This window comes from Rosa chinensis, chromosome 2, assembly GCF_002994745.2.
Source record: "Rosa chinensis cultivar Old Blush chromosome 2, RchiOBHm-V2, whole genome shotgun sequence".
NCBI classification, from domain to species: domain Eukaryota; kingdom Viridiplantae; phylum Streptophyta; class Magnoliopsida; order Rosales; family Rosaceae; genus Rosa; species Rosa chinensis.
Genome location: NC_037089.1, coordinates 49,677,960 through 49,699,836, shown reverse-complemented (window position 1 = coordinate 49,699,836; position 21,877 = coordinate 49,677,960). Strand labels below are relative to the sequence as shown.

General features: G+C 38.1%; 2 protein-coding genes, 1 long non-coding RNA gene and 1 pseudogene across 3 annotated transcripts; 3 read left to right on the top strand and 1 right to left on the bottom strand.

Annotated features, from left to right (window-relative positions):
- Positions 1-2,614: 2,614 nt before the first annotated feature.
- LOC121048886 lies at positions 2,615-3,641 on the top strand (annotated as a pseudogene).
- A 320-nt stretch (positions 3,642-3,961) lies between these two features.
- On the top strand, positions 3,962-5,568 carry LOC112190315 (calcium-transporting ATPase 9, plasma membrane-type-like). Its single transcript, XM_040513874.1, has 4 exons — positions 3,962-3,968; positions 4,869-4,952; positions 5,041-5,123; positions 5,234-5,568. Exons 1-4 carry the CDS (start codon positions 3,963-3,965, stop codon positions 5,499-5,501), a joined length of 441 nt encoding a protein of 146 aa, XP_040369808.1. The 5' UTR covers position 3,962; the 3' UTR covers positions 5,502-5,568.
- A 1,029-nt stretch (positions 5,569-6,597) lies between these two features.
- LOC112190458 lies at positions 6,598-6,988 on the top strand. The gene is made up of 2 exons (XR_002932413.1): positions 6,598-6,644; positions 6,758-6,988. It is a non-coding gene; the product is annotated as an uncharacterized LOC112190458 (long non-coding RNA).
- Positions 6,989-19,434: 12,446 nt separating this feature from the next.
- Positions 19,435-21,519, bottom strand: LOC112187954 (CBL-interacting serine/threonine-protein kinase 25). The gene has a single exon (XM_024326935.2). It carries the CDS (start codon positions 21,083-21,085, stop codon positions 19,694-19,696), a length of 1,392 nt encoding a protein of 463 aa, XP_024182703.1. The 5' UTR covers positions 21,086-21,519; the 3' UTR covers positions 19,435-19,693.
- Positions 21,520-21,877: the final 358 nt, after the last annotated feature.

The window sequence follows — 21,877 nt, the reverse complement described above, 5'->3', positions numbered from 1 at the left end:
AGGAAATAAATAGCATCCTTAATATGACCTGTGATGATCTAGATTCTAGAAGCAGGATATCTTATATCCATTTTAGACAAGACCTTATCAATTAGTTATTAGTTGAATGAGGTTGTGTAAAATTAGTTGTTGTGGACGAAGCTAAATATTGCATAATAAAATGGTTTCTGAAACTCACATTATAGAAAAGCCCGGCCCGGCCCGAAAAATGATGGGCTACCCGGCCCGGCCCGAAAAAGCCCGCGAGGCCCCGCCTTATATTGATGGGCTTGGATCTTATGATTTATAAGGAAGCCCGGCCCGGCCCGGCCCGTCATTATTTAAAAATGTAAGTAGGCCCGGCCCGGCCCGGCCCGTTGACGAGGCCTAATTCTATCCAATGAGAAATTAAGTAGTGTTTGTATTTAATTAATTACTTATATATTTATTTTTTCTTACATATTTGGATTTTAGAAAATTAATATACTTATTAGTCATTTTACACTTGGGTAATATAATCTTTCAATAATTCAAATGTTTGTAGGGTGAACTAAGAAAATGATAGGGTGGCAATAGCCGCACCTTAATACAACTATAGAATGAAGGAAAGAATAATATGATACTAAATCTTCATTATTTAAATGTTCATTATATTAATAAAGATTAATATCACAATAATAGACTAAAAGCAATATATTTTGAGTTATTTTTTTTTCTTTCTTTTTTTCTTGTAGTGGAATATAAAAAATTATTAGAAAACTAATCTTAAAAAGCTAAGATTGAGAAAAACATTGTCGAACTTAATTTATTTGAATTTTCTAAATAGTTAAATAAAATTATATTTTATTTATTCAAATTAAGATTTTAAAATCGTGCTTTACAATAGGTAGGCACGAGCACGGCCCGTTTATTGGCCTGGCACGATATGGGCTCAAGCCATGGGCCGGACCGGGCTTAATGTTTAAGTAAATGGGCTGGCACGAGCCCGACACGATAATAAATGGGCCGGCCCAAGCACAACACGAAGCACGACTAGGCCCTCTTAAAATGGGCCAGGCCGGCCCGTTTCCCACCTCTAGTCTTCACCATCAAGGTTGGATAGCTTTAAGGCGTGTGTAGAACAGCAATAGATTCCTTGCAGAGGCTTGGTTGTTATGGATGTTCCCACGAGGTGGAATTCAACATTCATAATGTTGGAAGCTGGCTTGAAGTTCAAAGCAGCCTTTGCAAGGATGAAGGAGCAATCGAACAGCTGCTTTTCAGCCTAGTTCAAAGAGCTTGAGGAAGAGTATGATGAGGAAGGAAATTTAGTTCCAAGCAAAAGCAAGAGGCCTAGAGTACGACCTCCATTCGATGATGAATGGGATAAGGCAGAAGTGTTTGTGCAGTTTCTTCGGGTGTTCTACGAAGTTACTCTAAGAGTTAGTGCAAGTAATCGTCCCACAATCCATACCACTTTTCATGATGTGTTGTCAATCAAAATCGAGATTAGCAAGCTCTTCATAGAACCTGAAATGACAACAGGTTCAGACACTGAGAAGGTTTTGACTGATATGGCAGCAAATATGAGGTCCAAATTCATCAAGTATTATGGTGCCTTGAAGGATTTGAATCCATTATTGTTTATGGAGCTGATCCTTGATCCTAGATTCAAGCTAAGGCATGTAACTCATCTATTGACAAAAGAAGGTTTTGAATTGGAAGATGTGCAGAATAAAACGAAGGAGTTACGTGATGTGTTGATGTCCCTGTATGAAGAGTATGCACCAAAGCTGCAAAGAAAAGAGGTAAAACAGAGGTTGAAAGCTCATCTTCACAAAGCACTATAACAAGTACTGATAGCAAAGAAAGACAAAATTACATCAATGATTGGAGAAAAGTAGTTTCTGATCTTGATGAGGTTGTGGTTTCACATGAAGTAGACAAAAACATGCTAGACCCTCTTGAATTCACAAATGAGAAGGAAGGGTTTGAGTTCCCAACTATGTTATGGTGGAAGATCAATGGACCCAAGTACCCTATGCTTGTAGCAATAGCCAAAGATGTGTTGGTTACTCAAGTTTTGACAGTTGCCTCAAAGTCTGCTTTTAGTACCAAAGGGAGAGTAATCGACAACTTTAGGAGTTCATTAACTCTTAAATCTGTGGAAGCATTGATTTGTCTACAAAGTTGGTTGAGGGGGAATGATATTAGCTGCATAGAAGATGCATCATGCATCAAAGATGTGATGACCTGTATTTTCGTTATTTAATTTTGGTATTTAATAATGGACCAGTTGTGCGAATAATTGTTATTGTGCTTTATTCGTAAGTTGTATGTGAATTGGAATAATTTTCGTACGTATAATTATTTGAATTTCACAGTTTAGAGGTGGTGTGAAGTTTGACTCACTACTAGAATTTTGGCCTTAGACATCATGACAATTACATCGGTGAGGAATACACGCGATGTAAAAAAATGTCATTAACATCGATTCCTCAAATACCGATTTCTATGCATATTACTGACATCGATTTTTACTGTTGACCGATGTCTACGATTTGATTCTGAAAATTTAAAAAAACGCGGAAAAGTCTAAGTTAAAAGTTTCAAAGGGGGGAAACAAAATTTTCCTTTCCCTCACACTTAGGTCAGTTTTCCCACTCTCTCTGGCCGCCCATTTCATTCTCACTTTATCTCCGAAAGAACGGTGACCCATCTCTCTGGCTCTTCCCCGAAACCCTAGCCCTCTCCTCCTTCCTCTCTCCCTCTCTTTTCACAGCCACCACCGCCTCCCTCTCCTCCGCTCACTCCTGCTACTGTACGTCTCTCCTGCGCCATTGCCTCCGCAAGCAAGCTCTCTCTCTCTCTCTCTCATAGACACACACTTTCTCTCTCTAAAACCCTCTCCGTTTGGTTTTAATTTGGGTTATTCATGGTTTGATAAATTAAGTCCTGGATTTGGATGCAAATCCTTTCGGTGGGTATTTAGTTCCTTCTGATTTCTCCTGGTTGCCCAAAACCCCAATTCCTTCTTCTCAAATCCCAGCGAAATCCCATCAATCCCCACAACTTATGCTTGTAAAACGATGCCGTCTAGCTCCTCAAAGAAGAATCGTTCTATATTCAGCCATTAGAGCTTCGAACGCAAGCGCTGCTGCCGAGTCTTCTTCTGCTTCTCCGGGACTCTACTCGGCCAAGCAATTTGAGCTCACAGTTCCCAACATTGACTTGGTTCTCGAGGACGTCTGCCCCTAGACCATCAATGATGGTGGAAACGTCGACATTGTGTCCGTCGAAGACGGCGTCGTTTCTCTCAAGCTCGAAGGTGGGATTTCATTTCTGTTTTGTTTTCCCAATTCTGAGTTTTGGGTTCTGTTAATTCCAAATCATACATGTAATTTGATTATGAAATAAATTTAATGTTTTAGTTTTAGTTTGTGGTAATGAGAATCTGTAATTTAAAGGAATTGACCTGAAATATTGAAACAGGGGCTTGTGGAAGCTGTCCTAGCTCAATAACCACCATGAAAATGGGGATTGAACGAGTGCTTAAAGAAAAGTTTGCAGATGCACTCAAGGATATTCAACAAGTCTTTGATGAAGAAAACAGAGAGACCACAGTTGAGGTGAGAGCTTTTGATTTCTCGACATGTTTATACAGTGTTGAAGGATTTTCGTGAGGAGTTTAAATTCATTAAGTATACCTATTCATTAAGTATCCCTTCTTTGAAAACGACAAAAGAATCTGTTCAGTAAAATGGTTTTAGGTTCTATGTGTTTGTTTTGTTTTTTTTTGGATGCTATTACTGGTCATTCTCTTGCTATTGATGAATCTAGTATGACTGGAGAGAGCAAAATTGTGAGTGATATACCTTGGAGTAATTTAACTATCTGATTGTTAGATTCTTATAATTCTTAAGCGCCGTCTCTTTCAGGTTCTCAAGGGTCCAAATGCACCATTCTTAATGTCTGGTTGCAAAATAGCTGATGGAGTCGGTACCATGCTGGTAAAATTTTCATTTGGTGATCTAAGAGAATTAAGAACACTGGTTTTTCTTTTCAGACAATATTTATATATATATATATATATATATATATATATATATATATATTTGTGATTTGAGAAGAAAGGAACTTTATTAAGACAAGCTGAGATCTGGAGGATTTTGGAAAGTCAATATATTACGATCTGTAGACCCAAGGTCCACAAAAGTTAAGGAACTTAGAAGAACTATAAGATAAAACAACTCAGGCAAACTTAGAAGTTGTCTAATTTGTTTGAAAATATATAAACATCTATCTTTAAATAAGCATGCCTAATGTCTTCCTTTGACTTTGTTACAAGGGGCTCTGGAACATCCTTGCCTTTTATATCATTAAAGGTTGGATGAAGGGAAATGGATAGTTCAGAGTCTGCCAAATTTGTAGATCCATCTGTTTCTCTGCTACTCATTAAAGTATTGGGTTTTTATTTTTATTTTTATTTATTTTATTTTATTTTAATTTTATATTATAGTTAGCATAGAGGCACTGGGGAGCTTAGATCCAAAAGTCAAAAACATTGGTTTGCAGGTGTTTTTACTTTAATCCTATTAGACTCAGGACTGCAGATACTAACATTAGGATTTAGATGCAAGGGTGTAGATATACTCCGTATTCACAAAATCTGTCCCTTTGCTGCTGCTACCATCAATTCGTTTGATTGCTACTATGAACATTTATAAAATAGGACTAACTTTAGATTGTGGATTCTGATTCATTTTGATAACGAGTCATGTTTCTGGAATTTGTCATACAATGCTACAATAAGTCATGTTTTCTGGAATTTGTCCTAAGATGTGACAATGAGTTTCCTGTATCAAGTTTCTTTTATACCACCCGTTGATCAACATTTTGTCTATCTGTAGGTAATGAGTGTTGGAAGCAATACAGGATGGGGATTGTTGATGGCAAGTATCTCTGAGGATACCGGTGAAGAAGCTCCTTTACAGGTTCTTGCATATTATTTTGTAAATGTTGTTCTTTAATTTTGGAAAATCCCCTTAGAGCTGAAAGTTATCTATTTGTGGTCTGGGATAGGTGCACTTAAATGGACTTGCAACTTTTATAGGCATAATTGGGCTTTCAGTAGCTGCTTTGGTGCTGATTATTTTGTTGATCAAGTAATATGTCATCATTTAATAATATATCCTTTTATTAAAAAGAATAATCTATATGCTATTAAATATATTGTTTATAATCTTATCAGCTACACTGTTATTTGAAATTTCAGATACTCTGCGAGATTAGAATTTGATACGGACAAAACTAGCTTTCTTAAGGCTGTATATGGAGGTGTAAAGATTTTCACCATTGCTGTAAGTGAAGTTTCTGGATGCTTGTTAGGTTTTATGTTTTATGTTGGCCTCTTTGACAATTTTAGAATCATTCAAGTTACCATTCTAGTTGTTGCAGTGCCTGAATGCCTACCTTTGGTCATTACCTTGAGGGAAGTAGCAGCTACCACTTTTTTCTTAGGTTGTAATAATACTGGCAGATAGTTTTCTCATAGCAGTATTGCTCTAATTTATCTTATCATCTTTTGCATTTGGACTTCAACTTGTAACAGGCTAGCTCAATGAAAAAAAATTATAGGAGATATGGCATTGGCAAGTATCTTTTTTTTAGTATTTCCCCTTTGGCTAGTTTGCCAACATCATTTGTAATGTTTTCCTTCTGCAATTACTGCTAACAGCATTTGTGTGCAGGGGCATCACAAAGAACCTGTGGGTTGCAATCCTGCAACTGCTTCTTTATCAGCTTATTTCGCCTGATTTTGATTTTCTATTGTTATACTTTTATTCTGATTTGCTTCTTGATCTGGACACCCTTTCTTCTTATATAATTACTATACCTGTAATTCTGTCTTCCTCTTCATATTTGATATGAGTAACTTATATGTTTGTTTTCAGGCCATAACTATAGTGCACAAAAGAAGGCTGTTTCAGAATTTAAAAGCACATTACTAATACAGCTCAAAGGTAATTATGATTAAATTTAGTTACTACCTTTGTTTACCTTACCAAGACTGCGATAAATCCTTTTTCTAACAATAATCTCTTTATCAAGCAGGTCAATCTCCACTTCACATTGATTGACAACTTCCACATTGCAAAGTATTGGTTGTGTTAGCTACAAAACTACATCCTTTGCTTCAGCAATTCAATAAGTTGCATACATGCAGTTGCTTATCTTTCGTTAATAGAATATACTGAATTCTTTCTTGAGGTATCTACATAGTGATCTGAGGTTTGGTGCGTACTTTGACGTAAAATAGTTTATTCTAAGCCTAACTATTTTGTTTCAATATGTATGTCTTCAAATCTGTAACTGTAAGAAATACTTTGGTTACTTATAGCATGTTTCAAATTTTCATGTTTACTGTAGTTAAACATTGAACACCCCGCAGCAACGCGCGGGCGTCATTTCTAGTGTATTACTGGACCAAGACCTTAACGCTAAGATCTCAGACTTTGGTTTGGCCAAGCTTGACGAAGAAGAGAATACCCACATTAGCACCAGAGTTGCAGGAACTATGTAAGTTTCTCTTACATATGGCTACCTGTTGCCTTTATATTTTTATTAACTTATTACTGAACGTGAAGGACATTATAAATGATGACACGCTTTCATTTCCGACCAAGGTATATGCATTATGATGGAAACTTTGGTTTAATTATAGTGGGCAGATTATGACTTATGTGGGCAGATTTTATAGTGGGCAGATTATGACTTATGTTATTGAATATATTCATAGTGGGCAGTGAAGACTCGGAAAGTATACACCCAAGATGAACTTGACGAGGTCCGCATTGAAGTAGCTGACTATTTGCAGACTTTGCTATAGATGCTGACTCTACCAAAGTGATTTTGAGTAAGGCTAGCTAGATTTTGTAGAATCATTTTGAAGTAGAACGTTGTACAGTTGCAGGTGAACTAAACTGCATATAGTTATTGCAATGGTCTATTTTGGGCTAGCCTTGATGTAGGTTGGGGTGTTTTTCCCTATTTTTGAAACTATTAACAATTCTGCTGTTCGACAGAAATTAATGCAATGCCCCATATTCAATTAATTCAGAATGTCATGTTGTTGAATGTGGATTACAAGCATTTTAGCAGCTATAATTAATTTCTTGGACATCATCTCATATAAAAGATATGATGTATATACACATGTTTCAAATCAGTGTTAAACTACAAAACGATGTCCAGAAAGACATAATACATCAGTTTCGAAACTAAAATCGATGTCTCATTTTTCATGGATAACGACGTATTTAGTAAGAAGCGATGTTTAAAAAACTAATCGACGTCGATGTAAACTACAGGGAACGATGTCTGGAATCAATGCGGACATCGATTCACAATTTCGGAAATGATGTCTGGAATCAATGCGGACGTCGATTCACAATTTGGGAAACGATGTCTGGAATCAATGCGGACATCGATTCACACTTTGGGAAATGATGTCTGGAATCAATGCGGACATCGATTCACAATTTGAGAAACGATGTCCGGAATCAATGTAGACATCGATTCACAATTTGGGAAACGATGTCTAATAGTAAAATGGACATCGCTCCATAAAAGGAAACGATGTTTATTATAATAATGCACATCGTTTATTATATACTAAGAAATGTAGATTGAATCTTAAATAGTAGGATATATGGAAAATATGTGTGAACCTCACAAACGGCAGGCAAAATGAAAATAATCTGATGTCTGATACCATAATAAACATCGTTTCTAATATGAGTGACGATGTTAAAATGAATATTTATGCTATTGGACCTATACTTCATTAAGCATTAAATGCCAAAATATGAAGGTTTAACAATATCTAAACACACTAATATGTTATCATAATAACTGTTTTACATCGGTTCCATAAGCTTATTCGATGTCTATTGTTGATCTGGACATCGGTTTTTGACCGATGTCTTTTTGTTCGTGATCTTTAACATCACCCACTAAGACATCGGATGGTTTTTTGTTTAACATCGGTTTTTGGCCGATGTAAAAGGCCAAAATTCTAGTAGTGACTTTTTATACATTGGGATTCTTCTCAAACTTCCTTCACGAAATTATATAGCACGTCGATACGAGTTCGTGGACATGCGGAACGAGTCAATCGGAGTTCATATGAGGAAGTTATGGCTTTCGGAAAATGTTTTCATTTTGATATAAATAGAGGATTTCCGAAAATTATCTCATAATTCCAATTTCCATTTCCGGAAATTCTCCTTCCTTTCTCTTCTCTCTCGACTGATACCTTCAGTATCGAAGAAAACCTGGCTGACCCGACCTGGCTTTTCAGGCGAGCTCCGGCGGCCAAAACCTTCCAGATCGACTTGTATCCTTGCTCTGGTTGTCCTTCTGACATCATCTAGCAGCAATTCTCGACGGTGGTCGCACTATAAGGTGACGAAAATCTGTGTATTAAGACCCGATCAGTTCTCCTATCTCTGACGTCAAGGAAGCTTCAAACCAGGCTTGGGGAGCTCGTAGCAGCCTCCTAGATCTATTTGTGGTGGTTGTTTGGATCGATTCACGTGAAACTTGGTCCAACTCGGATTGAACAACAATTCAAGGCTTGCGAGGTAGTTTTTGACCATTTACGCTTAGTTTCTGACTTCGTGCTTGTTATAAAAATTGATAAGCATGCTGAGATGAACATCTTTGATGTTGGAAGTTTTGTGAAATATTGAGTTTTGGCCTGCAGCGATGCGCCACAGCCTGTGGCGGCGTTTTGGCTGTGTAAGGGACTGTTTCTGGTATTATATATCTTCTACTCATTGATACAAGCGTTTTGATATATAATACGCAATTTTTGGAGTATATATGAAATTGTTATGATTTTTTACAGTTTCATACCGATTGATTTATTCGATCCGTGATGACTCGAATGTCCGATCAACTTGCGGTTTGGACACACCCATCGTAGAAGTATTCTGGAGACTTTGGGAGGTCTCGGAAGTTGTTTCGCCTCAATTGTCGTTACTTTGATATTTTAGTTCGATTTGGGGATTCGAACTTTATTTAATTGTGATTTGTTGACTGAATCAAGTTTGTATTTCCTTAGGTACTTGACGAAGTATTTTTGGACCATTATTTTGTGGATCGGCTGCTTTGTTCTATATTGAAGATGCAACGGGAGTTTCGAGGTGAGTAATCTCACAATCTTCATTTACGAACGGAGTTACCATTATTGTTTGGGCATTATTTGTTTAACTGCAAACTATAGTTGGTATTAATAGGCATTCCTGAGCGAATGACTACGTTTATATATATATATATATATATATATATGTGAAATATATATATATTCTTGTGAGTGATATGTGATGGAATAATATGCATGATTGTGTTCATATTATTGTTGAAGGCGACTTTTAGGGAAACAATATTGTGGAAAAAGATGTTTTCTATTGTTTGAAAAGTATTGAGTTTGATGTTACATTTTTGAGTCAAGCATGACTTATTTTAAATGTATTGGTCCTTGTATCAAGAGCCACAGATGGTGAGCAAGGATGGGGAAAACCGAAACTAGTTGTTTGTAACGTTTTTAGGTCGGGTGCGACTTACTTAACGTTTGATTTTAAGACTAGACGGGGTCTGAAGATCATATGTCACAGATGGTGACAGGTCGCAGATGGTGACCTTAACGTTTGATTCTAAGACCAGATGGGGTCTGAAAATCATACGTCACAGATGGTGACCAAGGCAGGAAATTAGTAATCACGTCTTTGGCTGGACTAGTGGTTACTATTTCAGTTAGAACTCTAGTTTGTCTGCCATTATAGCTTATGGGGGTAACGGTCGAGATTGCTGGAGACTCATAAGTATGTAGTTTGAAAGAGAGTTCCGATAGTATTCTTTCTTTTATTGTCTAAATGAGACTTGATTTGCTTATTGATGGTTAAGTTTGCAAATAGAACATTGTCATAGCGCTGACTGAAGTTGTCCCTTCGATGGAAAGGATATGGAATGTTAGAAGGAATCATGGTTGAATTTTTTCCTTAAGTTGATTTGTGTGAGTTGTTGATTGATGTTCATGAGTTACTCATACGAGCTTTCATAAGCTTACCAGGTTTGTTGTGTGGCAATCCGGTGCACTATTCAATGGTGTAGAGGTTAATCCTGCAGGTTAGGGTAATCGTGGCGGAAAATGAGGTAGCTTGTTGGCAGCAGAACGGATAGGAAGCAAATTTTGTTGGCTTTGCCATTGTATGACTTCTGCTATGTAATAAGCTCTGAGGAGCATTTACATTTTATTTTGTGATGATAATTTAATTCATAAGCTTATGTAATATATGACTCTGTGGGGCAGGTCAATATTGACATAGTTGGTTTCAGGGCATCAATATGTACTTAGGTTAAGGGAGAAGTTTCTAGGTAAATTGTATTGATAACTGAACAATCACGCATGTATAATTATGAAATTGTATATTGATTTTTATTTGTGTTAAAAATCAGGGGAGTGACAAAAGGTTATGAGTTCTATGAAAAGTGTGAGAAAGGTAAAAATTTTTATCTATTTGTGTTTGTGTTTTATGTTTTAGTTTTTACAATTATGTTTTACATTCTGATATCAGTTTCTTGTGTTTTGTATTTTGGTATGTAGATCATGTAACCTCAACCTCTTCAAGCTCTTGTCTTCCTCTAAAAGCTAAGGGAAAGAATGGTACTGAAACTGAAGATGAAGTTATTGAAGTCAATGAAGATGATTATGAAGAAATGATGTCTGATGATTCAGAAAACAGTTGATGACTTGATGGTGATCAGTTTCTGACTTTCTGCTTTCTGCAGTAAGCATGGACTCCTTAGGCTTTCAGTTTTCATTTTTTGACTTTTCAATTTGCTATTGAACTAGTTTCTGCTTTCTGATTTCTGCTACTGAACTGAATTTAATTTGCTATATGGTCTGTGGTCTGTGGACATTGCCATGTAATATTAAGTTAGAATAGTTTCTACTATATGCACTTATGCAAACATGCAATTGGTACCGAAACTGAATTCTGTGGTGAATTTGGGGTTCAAGGTCGATTTGGTGTTCTTGTGTTTGTTTGTGGTTTTGTAGTGGTAGTGAATTGTGTTTGATTGGTGCCAATTGAGGCTTGGGAGGTGTTGAAATGGCTTAAATTAGGGTTTTGTGGTGAGTCATATGAAGTTAGAGCTGCTTTTGGGTGGAATTGTATTTAGTTTTTTTTTTCCTGCTAGTTTTGGTTTGGTTGGCGTGAAATTTTGAACCTTTTGTGATAAGATTTTTCTGGTTTTGCTTTCGTTTTTATCATCTTTGTTTCTTTTGGACTTTGGTAGCAAATTGATGCCAATTGAAATGCAAGCTCAGTGTATTGTAGTAAAGATGATAGGGCTATTATGATGCACTTTGTGTTTGTTGAGGTTTTAGGTTTAGTGTAGGGGTTTGATTGAAGTTTGTGATAAAAAAAAAAAAATTAAAAAAAAAATTGGTGTAAAAGTAAAATGGGAAATGTAATTGTCTACTCATTTCATTCATAACCCCTTTATATAGGGATAAGATTACAACGGAAATATCAATTACATTTATGATACTAAATGCTGATTGAGCTGTGATTTGTAATTGCTTGATTTTCTCTTTGTCTGTTTCTTTGACGAAGGCACATAATGTGCTTTTACTTTAACACTCCCCCTTGTGCCAAGTCAAAGACGAAATGGTGCATGAGTTGTTGCCTCACTAAAAACCTTGCCAAGTAACAATAAAAACCCTGTGGGACAAAAATAAACTTGGTCGAAGGAAAAGAGCACAACGCACCTTTTACATTTGAGAATGACATGTGTGTGTTAGACTCCCCCTGACGTCTACACCTCCCCCTGATACTTACATTAATCTAGGGAGTTTGGAAAGTCTTCGTATTCCTATGCTTTTCACATGTTTCTCAAATGTGTCCTTAAGCAATGATTTGGTGAACAAATCTGCCACATTCTACTCAGACCGTACTTGATTCATTTGAATCTTGAGGAGAGTCTGTTGTTGCTGATTGTAGGACAACTTTGGCGATATGTGTTTTGTGTTATCACCCTTAATATAACCTAGCTTCATCTGTTCGATGTAAGCTGGATTGTGTTCGTAAATGCAAGTAGGCTCTTCAGTGGTAGAGCTCAAACCACTAGTCCCTCGAATATATGCAATGATAGTTCTTAACCATACACACTCAAGAACCGCTTCATGTAGAACAATGATCTCTGAGTGGTTCGAGGAGGTAGCCACAAAGGTTTGCTTGGTTGATCTCCAAGATATCCCTGTGTTCCCATTGGTAAATACATAACCAATTTGGGAACGATATGTGGGTCAGATACGTATCCAGCATCAGCAAAACCGACCAAAACGTCTTTTGGCGTTTTAGTGTAGTGAGTGGTGTTTTCGCCATCAACATTTCCTTTAGGGATTACAGTTCCATCTGCGGTCCCCCTTGTCTCTCTGTAGGGAAAGAATAGTCCCAAGTCAATGGTTCCTTTTAGGTATTGAAAATGTTCTTGATACCATTCCATGGACGCTGCGTTGGCGCTGAGCTAAATCTAGCTAACAAGTTCATTGAGAATGCAATGTCTGGTCGAGTAAATTGGACTAAGTACAATAATGCGCATATTGCACTTAGATAGGGAATTTCAGCTCCCAACACTTGTTTGTCATCTTCCTTTGGACGAAATGGATCTTTCCTTGCATCCAAACTTTGACCGATCATGGGAGTGCTAGCAGGATGTGCTTTGTCCATGTTATATCGCCTGACTTTTGGACATATGCAGACTGGTGGATTAATATTCCACAAACTCGGTGTTCTAGTTCAAGACCTAGATAGAATCGAGTTTTCCCAAGATCCTTCATCTCAAATTCGGATTTCAAGTAGCTCGCGGTTTCTCTTATTTCATCAAGAGTACCAGTTATGACATATACTACTACAATTTGCAAGTCCGGAACTTGTTTTCTTTATGAATACGCAGGGGCATAATTCATCGTTCTTATATCCCTTCCCAATCAAGAAGTCACTTAGACGGGTATACCACATCCGTCTGGATTGTTTCAATCCGTAAAGTGAGCGTTTCAACTTAATTGCAAACGCACTCTGTGGTTTAGAGTCACTTGACTTGGGTAATGTAATGCCATTAGGCACTTTTCATATATATCTCTGAATCTAGATCTCCATAGAGACATGCAGTAACCACATCCATGAGCTGCATTTCCAGTCCTTCGGAAATTACTAAGCTAACTAAGTAGCAGAACGTTATAACGTTCATTACGGGAGAGTATGTCTCCTCGTAGTCAATTCCAGGGCATTGTGAGAAACCTTGCGCCACAAGGCGAGCCTTGTACCTCAGGACTTCATTCTTCTCATTACGCTTTCTGACAAAGACTCATTTATGTCCTACAGGCTTTACACTTGGTAGGGTTAGCACTACCTGACCAAATACCTGTCTTTTTATCAGAGAATCTAATTCTACCTGGATTGATTCTTTCCATTTAGGCCAATCTACTCTTTGTTGACATTTTTCAACAGAGCGTGGTTCGATATCATCGTGCTCTATGATTCCTTGAGCAACAGTATATATCATCAATGTGTATGGAAGATCTTTCTATCAACTCATACGTACTCTCGTAATCCTTTGAGATTTCTTTGTTCTCTGGAATCATTTCAAACATCGGAGCGTCCTCCAGTATTGATTCATGGACATAACTATAGTCAGAGATAATCTCATGAGAGGAATTCTATACATTGATGATTGGTTTGTGCCTTACTCACCCTCTTTTTCCTTGGGTGAGTGTCAATCGAACCAAGTGACCTCCCCCTCTTCCTTGGGGAGCCACGGCCTCAACCACACCTCCACTAAGTGCGGTTGCAGTGCCTCTATCTGTGGCACCGTGCCCCTTGTTGGGGACTTCTAACCTTGCATGCACATTTGCAGCTGGTATATGTGATCTCGTCACTTTTACGATATCAGTAAACGCATCAGGCATCGAATCTGCTACGTTCTAAAGATCGATTATTCTTTTCACTTCACTTTCACTTTCACTTTATGAAGTGCGGGGATCAAGATGAGACAGAGTGGGGACAAACCACGACAATTCCTGTCGTTCCCTTGGAAAATCCTTTTTCCTATCTCCCCCTAACGACGGGAAGACTGTCTCATCAAAGTGACAATCCTCAAATCTAGCGGTAGAGAGATCGCCTGTCAAGGGTTCCAAATAGTGGATAATTGTTGGGGATTCGTATCCAACATAAACACTTAATCGTTTCTGCGGACCCATTTTGGTGCGCTGTGGGGGCGCAATAGGCACATATACTGCTCAACCAAATATGCGTAAGTGTGAAGTGTCATGCTCATATCCAGTTACCAACTGGTACGCAGAAAATGGTTGGCTAGCAGTGAGTCTGAAACGAATAAGTAAAGCTGCATGTAATATTGCTTAACCCCATGCAGATATAGGCAGGTTGGTGCGCATAACCAATGCCCTAGTCACCATCTGTAGCCTTTTGATGGTGGCTTCTGCGAGACCATTTTGTGTATGCACATGGGGTACATGATGTTCTACATAGATCCAAATAGATATGCAATAATCATCAAATGCTTTTGATGTAAACTCTCTAGCATTATCAAGCCTTATAGACTTGATAGGGTGATCATGGTGGTGAGCCCTTAAACGTATAATATGTGCTAGGAGTATTGCAGCATTTCTTGTGGACAATAAAACAACATGTGACCAGATTGTCGAAGCATCCACCAGAACCATAAAATACTTGAATGGTCCGCATTCTGGATGGATAGGTCCACAGACATCTCTTTGTATCCTTTGTAAGAATGGAATGTTTTGTTTTGTAGCTTTAGCATAGGAAGGTCTCGATCCTGTTTTTGCTAAAGAGCAGGCTTTGCAAAACGAGTGATGTGCCTTTGAAATTGTCAATGAGGCATAATGGGAGGGAGGTAGTGTTTCTGGTACTTCAGAAGGCAATGACTGCATTTGAGCAATACTAGAATCGACACCTTGCAGTGTGGCAGATTTTTCTCTCATTTTTCACTCGAAAGAAGGGATGTTCGTGTGAGTTCTTTTAAAAAAAACGGATCATCATGTCATGACCTTGGTGCCATAGGCGGTCATGCAAAAGCTTGTATGAGTCAGGGTCCCACATTTCATTGTTGGTGACCATATAGGATTCAATGATCCAAATCGTAGTGAGGTACAGTCCACTAGATTGACTCATAAGTTTCTCTAAAATGCGTTTCCTTCCACATTTATTAGAGTTAATATCAAGGTATTCAGTTCCATTCTCACGGTGTGTTGTTACATGATAACCGTTGGCACAAATATCTTTGAAACTTAACAAGGTTCGATTAGCTCTTGGTGCATATAGAGCGTCTGTGACTTGAAATGTTGCGCCATTATGCAGCAAAAATTTGGCAGTTCCCCCCCCCCCCTTTTATTAGTTGTGATAATCCAATCATCGTAGTCACAGAGGAATTATAGGCTATTAGTTCAATGAATAATTGCCTATTTCTTAATATTGTGTGGGTAGTCCCACTATCAATTAAGCACTCAAGTTCTCCTCCATTCATTCCTACAAATAAATGGGAGGTATTTAGAAAATATAACTCATATTTCTTATTTGCATAGAATGGTATTCTTTTCATTCTAATAATTTTTCTCTAGATGTATTGCTTTACATCTTTATAGTGCTATGTCGAACCATGTAAATATGTTTAGTAAATAAATTTGAATAAATTCAGTGCTTCAGAATAAAATTCAAAATTTATTAATAAGCCAACGATAATCAAGGTCTTGTTCAGAAATCTTATTCATCAATCCATGATTGAAAATAAACTTTAAGACCAAACAATAGTCTAATTAAAAATGAGGCATTATGCCTTCACAACTGTCTTTGGAAAATAAAGTGAATAAAGCAGATCAGTCAAGATTGAGAGCATCCATTGACTTAGCAAGTTCCTCTTTGCCATTGGAGTCTGCAACTGTAAGGTTGACGTTTAGGTCATGACCTCCTTCTTCCATATAGTGAGTCACTTGTTCTTTAGACTCTCTATACCTCTTGTAATTGGCTGCTACTCTGTTGTTTGCTTGGCAGTTCTTGTACCAATGCCTAATGAATCCACACCTATAGCATGGTTCATTGTCAACTCTTTCCTTTGGCATCTTGTTTCCATGATCCCCATATCCCTTTCCACGTGGTGCATGGTTGCCACGTGGGTAGGGATCAGCACGTCTAAACCCCCTTGCATTGGAGTTATTTCCACCTTTCATTTTTCCATAATTAGCCTCGGAAATTTTCTTTGTCCCAGTGGGTCTAGCATTGTTATTCAAGAGAATCTTATTTTGTCTCTCAGCCACTTGCAGTAGGCTTATCAACTTATTGAAGGTTGTGATTCTTTTGTTGTCATAATCCAACTGATACTAGTTCGCTAGTATAAAAAGCTGAATTAGGAAAGATGGTAAGAGTCTTGTAGATCATATCATCTTCTGTGATTTCTCTTCCACAGAAATTGAGACGTGCCTTTAAGCGCGACATGTCCCTGTTGAAGTCATTGATATTTTTATAGTCAAGCAAGCGGATTCCATTCCACTGAACAGCCAGTCCTGGGAGCAAAGTATCGTGAATGTTCCCAAAACGTCTTTTAAAGGCATCCCACAGTGCTTTGGGTGTCTTTAACTGAAGGTACTCCCAGCGTAGACTAGGATCAATATGTCGCCTTAGAAAAATTAAGGCATCTGCTTTCACCTTATTAGATAGTTCATTATCTTTGGGATCAGTAATGGTGGCAGTGTAGTCTTTTGCCACAAAGGCAGTTTCTATATCGGAAACCCAACGATGGTACTCAAGTCCTTCTGAGTCCAAAATGTCAAACTCAGGTCGAGTTGGATCAGCCATCTACATAAAACAAGAGGGAAGATATAAATTACGCAGTCATAAAGACATCCACGTGAATTATTTTCCAAAAATATGAATTAGATTTCAAGACCAAGATTCGTAATGGTCACATTTTTTCGATGCTATGTGACAATACTTTATCACAGTAAGTATGTATTTATAATGCGCATGAACTTTCATTATCATGGCAATACGCAATTCTTTTTGTATGGCATTATAAACAAGTAATAATCATAGCACGTAATAAATAAATAAATAAATAAAATCGTAGCATATATTAAAATAAATTACATGGCATGCTCAAAGTTCACAAATATACAACAAATTATATACTACACATAATCATAGCAAATTATATAATAATAGCAAGAATATATCATGCATAAATTAAAATGTAAACAATAATAAAGTACAAAGCATGCGTAGATATAATTTATATAAGCGTAAATAAAATAAAAACATGCTCAAAATTTCATAAATAATATATAACAATTTATATAGATATATATGGCATGCTCAAAAATCAAATATATAATCATGGCTTAAAGATAATTGTATAAAGCATATAACCTAACTAAACATGCTCGAGAATTTTATAATAAAAGCATATATAATAAAATCTAAAGCATGCTTAAAAATAGAAAAGATAAATCAAATTCACATGCTTGGTTAAAAATAAATAAATAAATAAAGAAAACATACTTGATTTCGATAAAACAATCCTAGCGCACGCACGTGTTGATGCAGGCGTGCGTAGCGATGTTTTTGTGCTTAAGAAAAAACTGGGCTGCTTCCTTTTTTTTTTCAGCAGTGGGCCTTGTTTTTTTTTTTTTTTGCTTTTCTCTCTCTCTCTTTTTTTTTTTTTTGGGCTGCAGGCCTACTTTTTTTTTTGTCTGGCCGTAAGGCCTGTTTCTCTCTCTTTTTTTTTTTTTTGGATTGTTGGCCCGGGTCCTTTTCTTTGGGCCGGGTCACTTTTTTTTTTCTTTTTGTTGGCCTGTTTTTTTTTCTCTTCTCGTTGCGTTTCTTCCTCTCTCCTTCTTCCTCCGTTCTGGTTTTCTGTCTTCCCTTTTTTTTTTTTTTCTGGTTTACAGATGGTGCAGGTGGTTGGGCAGCGTAGGGATCTGCGGCCGGTGGCAGGGACTGGGTCTAGACCAGTGGGTCTCAAGGGCGGCGCCGGTGGTTTGGGAAGCCGGTTGATCAAGTGGGCCGTCGAGGTAGCCAGATTTCGATTTTGAGCTGAGTCAATGTTGCGGTCGAGGTGGGGTCTGATGCTGCTGGGATCAGTGGATTGCTGGAGGAGAGGCCGGTGTGGGCTGCTGGTGATTGTTGTCAGTTTAGACGGGGCCCGCCGGTGATTGTTGGGTTGCTGGAAGCGCTGGTGATCAACGCTGAGAGACGAGGCCGGAGCCGTGCGCTGCTGGTGGGAGCCCGGACTCAAGTCTGGAGGCTGAGGCAGGGTGTGCTCTGAGCGTGCTAATAACGTGTAAAAGTAAAATGGGAAATGAAATTGTTTACTCATTTTATTCATAACCCCTTTATATAGGGATAAGATTACAACGGAAATATCAATTACATTTATGATACTAAATGCTGATTGAGCTTTGATTTGTAATTGTTTGATTCTCTCTTCGTCTGTTTATTTGACGAAGGCACATAATGTGCTTTTCCTTTAACAATTGGTTGATTATTTGATTCAATTGATTGTATTCATGGCTTCTTTTGTTGGCTTAAAGGTCGATGCTTGTTTTTAGGTTTTGTGTGCTCATTTGAAAGTTATTGGGAGAGGATTATCACCCAATTGAGGTAAAATGATCGAATTATATGAGGTCTAATATGGTGAATCGTTGTTGGACGTAGAATTAGGATTTTATGTCATTTAGAACTGTTGAAACCAATTAGTGCCAAACTGTATCCAACCGATCAGTTTCGGGAATAATCGATATTCCCTGATAAAATTCCGGCATCCCGAACCGATCCGAGTCGACTGGTATCGGTTAGGCCCATTCCTGAGCCGAGCCAAACCGATCTCAGGCTCTTACACCGCTTCCTTAAAAAATAATTTAAAATTAAAAAAAAAAAAACTTGTATAACCATTGTTTATTATTATTTGAAGAATGCTTTGCCGAACTCCAAAGTCCATAGAAGATAATAAAAACAATTCTCGAGTCTTATTTATTTTCACGCAACATTCATGTGATACGTATTTTACTTTACACATTGATGATATGAATTGTTAATTTTTTAATATTATTTGTCTCTGAAAAATCAATCAAATAAAAAAGTATTAAGTAATATATCTGTATCTCATGTCCAAAAACAAAAGAAAAAATAATCCTGTATCAAACTAATAACGGGTTTTTTTAAATAATTAAAATTATGATCATGAATTGTTCATCATCTCAGACAAATGAATGGCTAAAAGATCTCTAGTTTTTTTTTTTTTTGCAAATGTAATCCTTAATTGATGATGCTCCAAATCATGAATGGAGTTGAAAGTTCATGGCAAAATTCATAATCATAAGTGGAGTGAAAAAATGTTCACCACTAAGAATGAGCACAAGAATTATTCAAGCCTCATCAGAAAGATAAGAATTATCCAAAACTGGTGTTATTCATTACAGATGCTACCTCTCCTGCCATTCTGCCAAGACACCAAACTCTTCCAACAGAGAACAGAACAATCTTAAACAAGCTGTCACAATTTCCATAATAATAACAGAAAATTGGACTGAAACCTAATTAGGATTATGGATCTAACAAACAGGTAACATTTTACCTCAACTTTGTTGACAAACATTTCCAACTACATTTTGTGAAGAGTTATTTTCCTCACCTTGCCACGTCCACACAATGTCCTTGAGCGCAGGCCTCACATCCTCCTCACAAAACTTTGTGTACTCAAGAGTGTCGCCGGATAGCTTCGAAAACTCCACCACGGCCACCTCCTCCGCTACTTGAAACACCTCGGCCGCCACCGCCAACTTCCCTTTCCTTCCCTCCACTTTCCCTAGCAATTTCACCTTGAATTCCTTCTCAGAAACCACTCTGAAATTCAACATCTCCGCCACCGCCTGCAGCTTCGCCTTGATCGCCGCCGCAGAGCACTTGGAGGTGAACATCGACCCCGTTCTCTTCTTCTTCTCAAACATGTTTGAGAGGTCGAAGCCGGATGACATAGATGATATGAACTCAAAGGCATTAAAGAATGGTGGGGATTCTGATGAGTCATTTGTAGTAGTACTAGTACTTTTGTCCCCAGTTTTCTCCTTCTTTTCATTTTCTTCATCTTCACTCAGCTTGGTTAAATTGGAAGAACCCTTTTGAAACCAAGGGTCTTTCATTATTTCTGAAATGGAAGCCCTGTTTTCTGGATCAACAACCAAAAGCTTTTTTATCAAACGCCTTGCATCCCCAGAAATCCATGGCGGAAACTGGTACTCGGCCTTGAAAACCTTACTATAACTCTTCATAACATTCTCATCCTGAAACGGCAGATATCCAGCAAGAAAAACAAACAAAACGACACCACAAGACCATAAATCCGCCTTGGCTCCATCGTACCCTTTCTTCCTCAAAATCTCCGGTGCCACATACGCCGGCGTGCCGCACTGCGTGTGCAGCATGCCGTCACTCCAATGCTGCTCCGGCAACGCCGACAGCCCAAAATCTGAGACTTTCAAGTCTTCATTCTCGTCTAGGAGAAGATTCTCCGGCTTCAAATCACGGTGCGAAACGCCGCGGCTGTGGCAGAAATCCACAGCGCTTATCAATTGCTGAAAGTACTTACGTGCAACATCTTCTTTGAGCTTCCCTTTGGCTATTTTGTCGAAGAGCTCGCCTCCCTTGACGTGCTCCATGACGAAGAAGATCTTGGTCTTTGTGGCCATAACTTCTTTGAGCTCGACGATGTGGGGGTGATGAACCAAGTGCATGATGGAGATTTCGCGCTTGATCTGCTCCACGAGACCTTCTTTCTTGATGTGTTCCTTGTTGATCACTTTGATGGCTACGCTTTCGTTGGTGGCGAGGTTTCTGCCATGGTAGACTTTGGCGAATGTGCCTTGGCCCAAAAACCTTCCCATCTCATACTTGTCAAATATAATGTTTCTCGGCGCCGAATGTGTGTTGGGTTTTTCTGGCTGGTGTTGTTGTTGCCTTGCTTCTTCCATAGCTCAGATGTTGCTGATTTGTACAGGAATATGATGAAAAATTCTGGATCAGTTTAGGCCAAGAAACATTGAGATTTGGTACGTAGGAGATGGCCAAGGCCCTGGTGGGGAGGGGAAGAAAGGAATCAAATTTTGCTACTGATTATAGAAGAAGATCAACATTTTGTAAATGGTAATTAAAGAGACCCCAGTTTAGGAATAATGGAGGTTTTAGCACTTGAAAACCCAAAAACAACGATTCAAGTCGGTTTCATGGGATATCCAAGTAATAGTGGGTTTCCACCAGGAAATTCTGTCCATGATGGCCGGAGATAATTGAGTGGACATTAGTGTTGGAGGGAAATGGAGGATTGGGTGGGGATTTGCGTCTAAAAAGAAAAAAAGGAAATTTATCTGAAATGCTAAAATTGGTACAAACTGCAATTTTATCTGTAATAAATTTTGGCCCTTTTATGGGCCTGTTATGATACGCTACGTGGAGGGAAAAAAAAAATATCAAAAAGAGGGCACGAGATTTAAGGTTATTAAAATACAAAACTCCATACGTGGAGTCGTGGACGAATATATTTTTGGAAAATATCTAAGAATTCAATTATTGGAAATTAAAGCTATTATGGACGCGACGCGTGTAAGGAAAATTGGGGCCGGAGGCCGCAGTCGACTAGTGTTGGACTTTCTCTCTGGTTGGCTGTTTTAGCTGGTGGTGAAGCTTCTTGTTGCAGCCATATTTGACAAACGAGTAAAAAAAGTACAGCACACAGCAGATAGACCCGAAGATTCTGAATTTTATCT

Bases quoted from the DNA above. Each gene is read 5' to 3' on its own strand.
- LOC112190315 (XM_040513874.1), top strand. The intron at 4,953-5,040 runs GTTCTTGCATAT...GGTCTGGGATAG, and splicing joins GTGAAGAAGCTCCTTTACAG to GTGCACTTAAATGGACTTGC. The intron at 5,124-5,233 runs GTAATATGTCAT...TTGAAATTTCAG, and splicing joins CTGATTATTTTGTTGATCAA to ATACTCTGCGAGATTAGAAT.
- LOC112187954 (XM_024326935.2), bottom strand. From the start codon at position 21,085: ATGGAAGAAGCAAGGCAACAACAACACCAGCCAGAAAAACCCAACACA.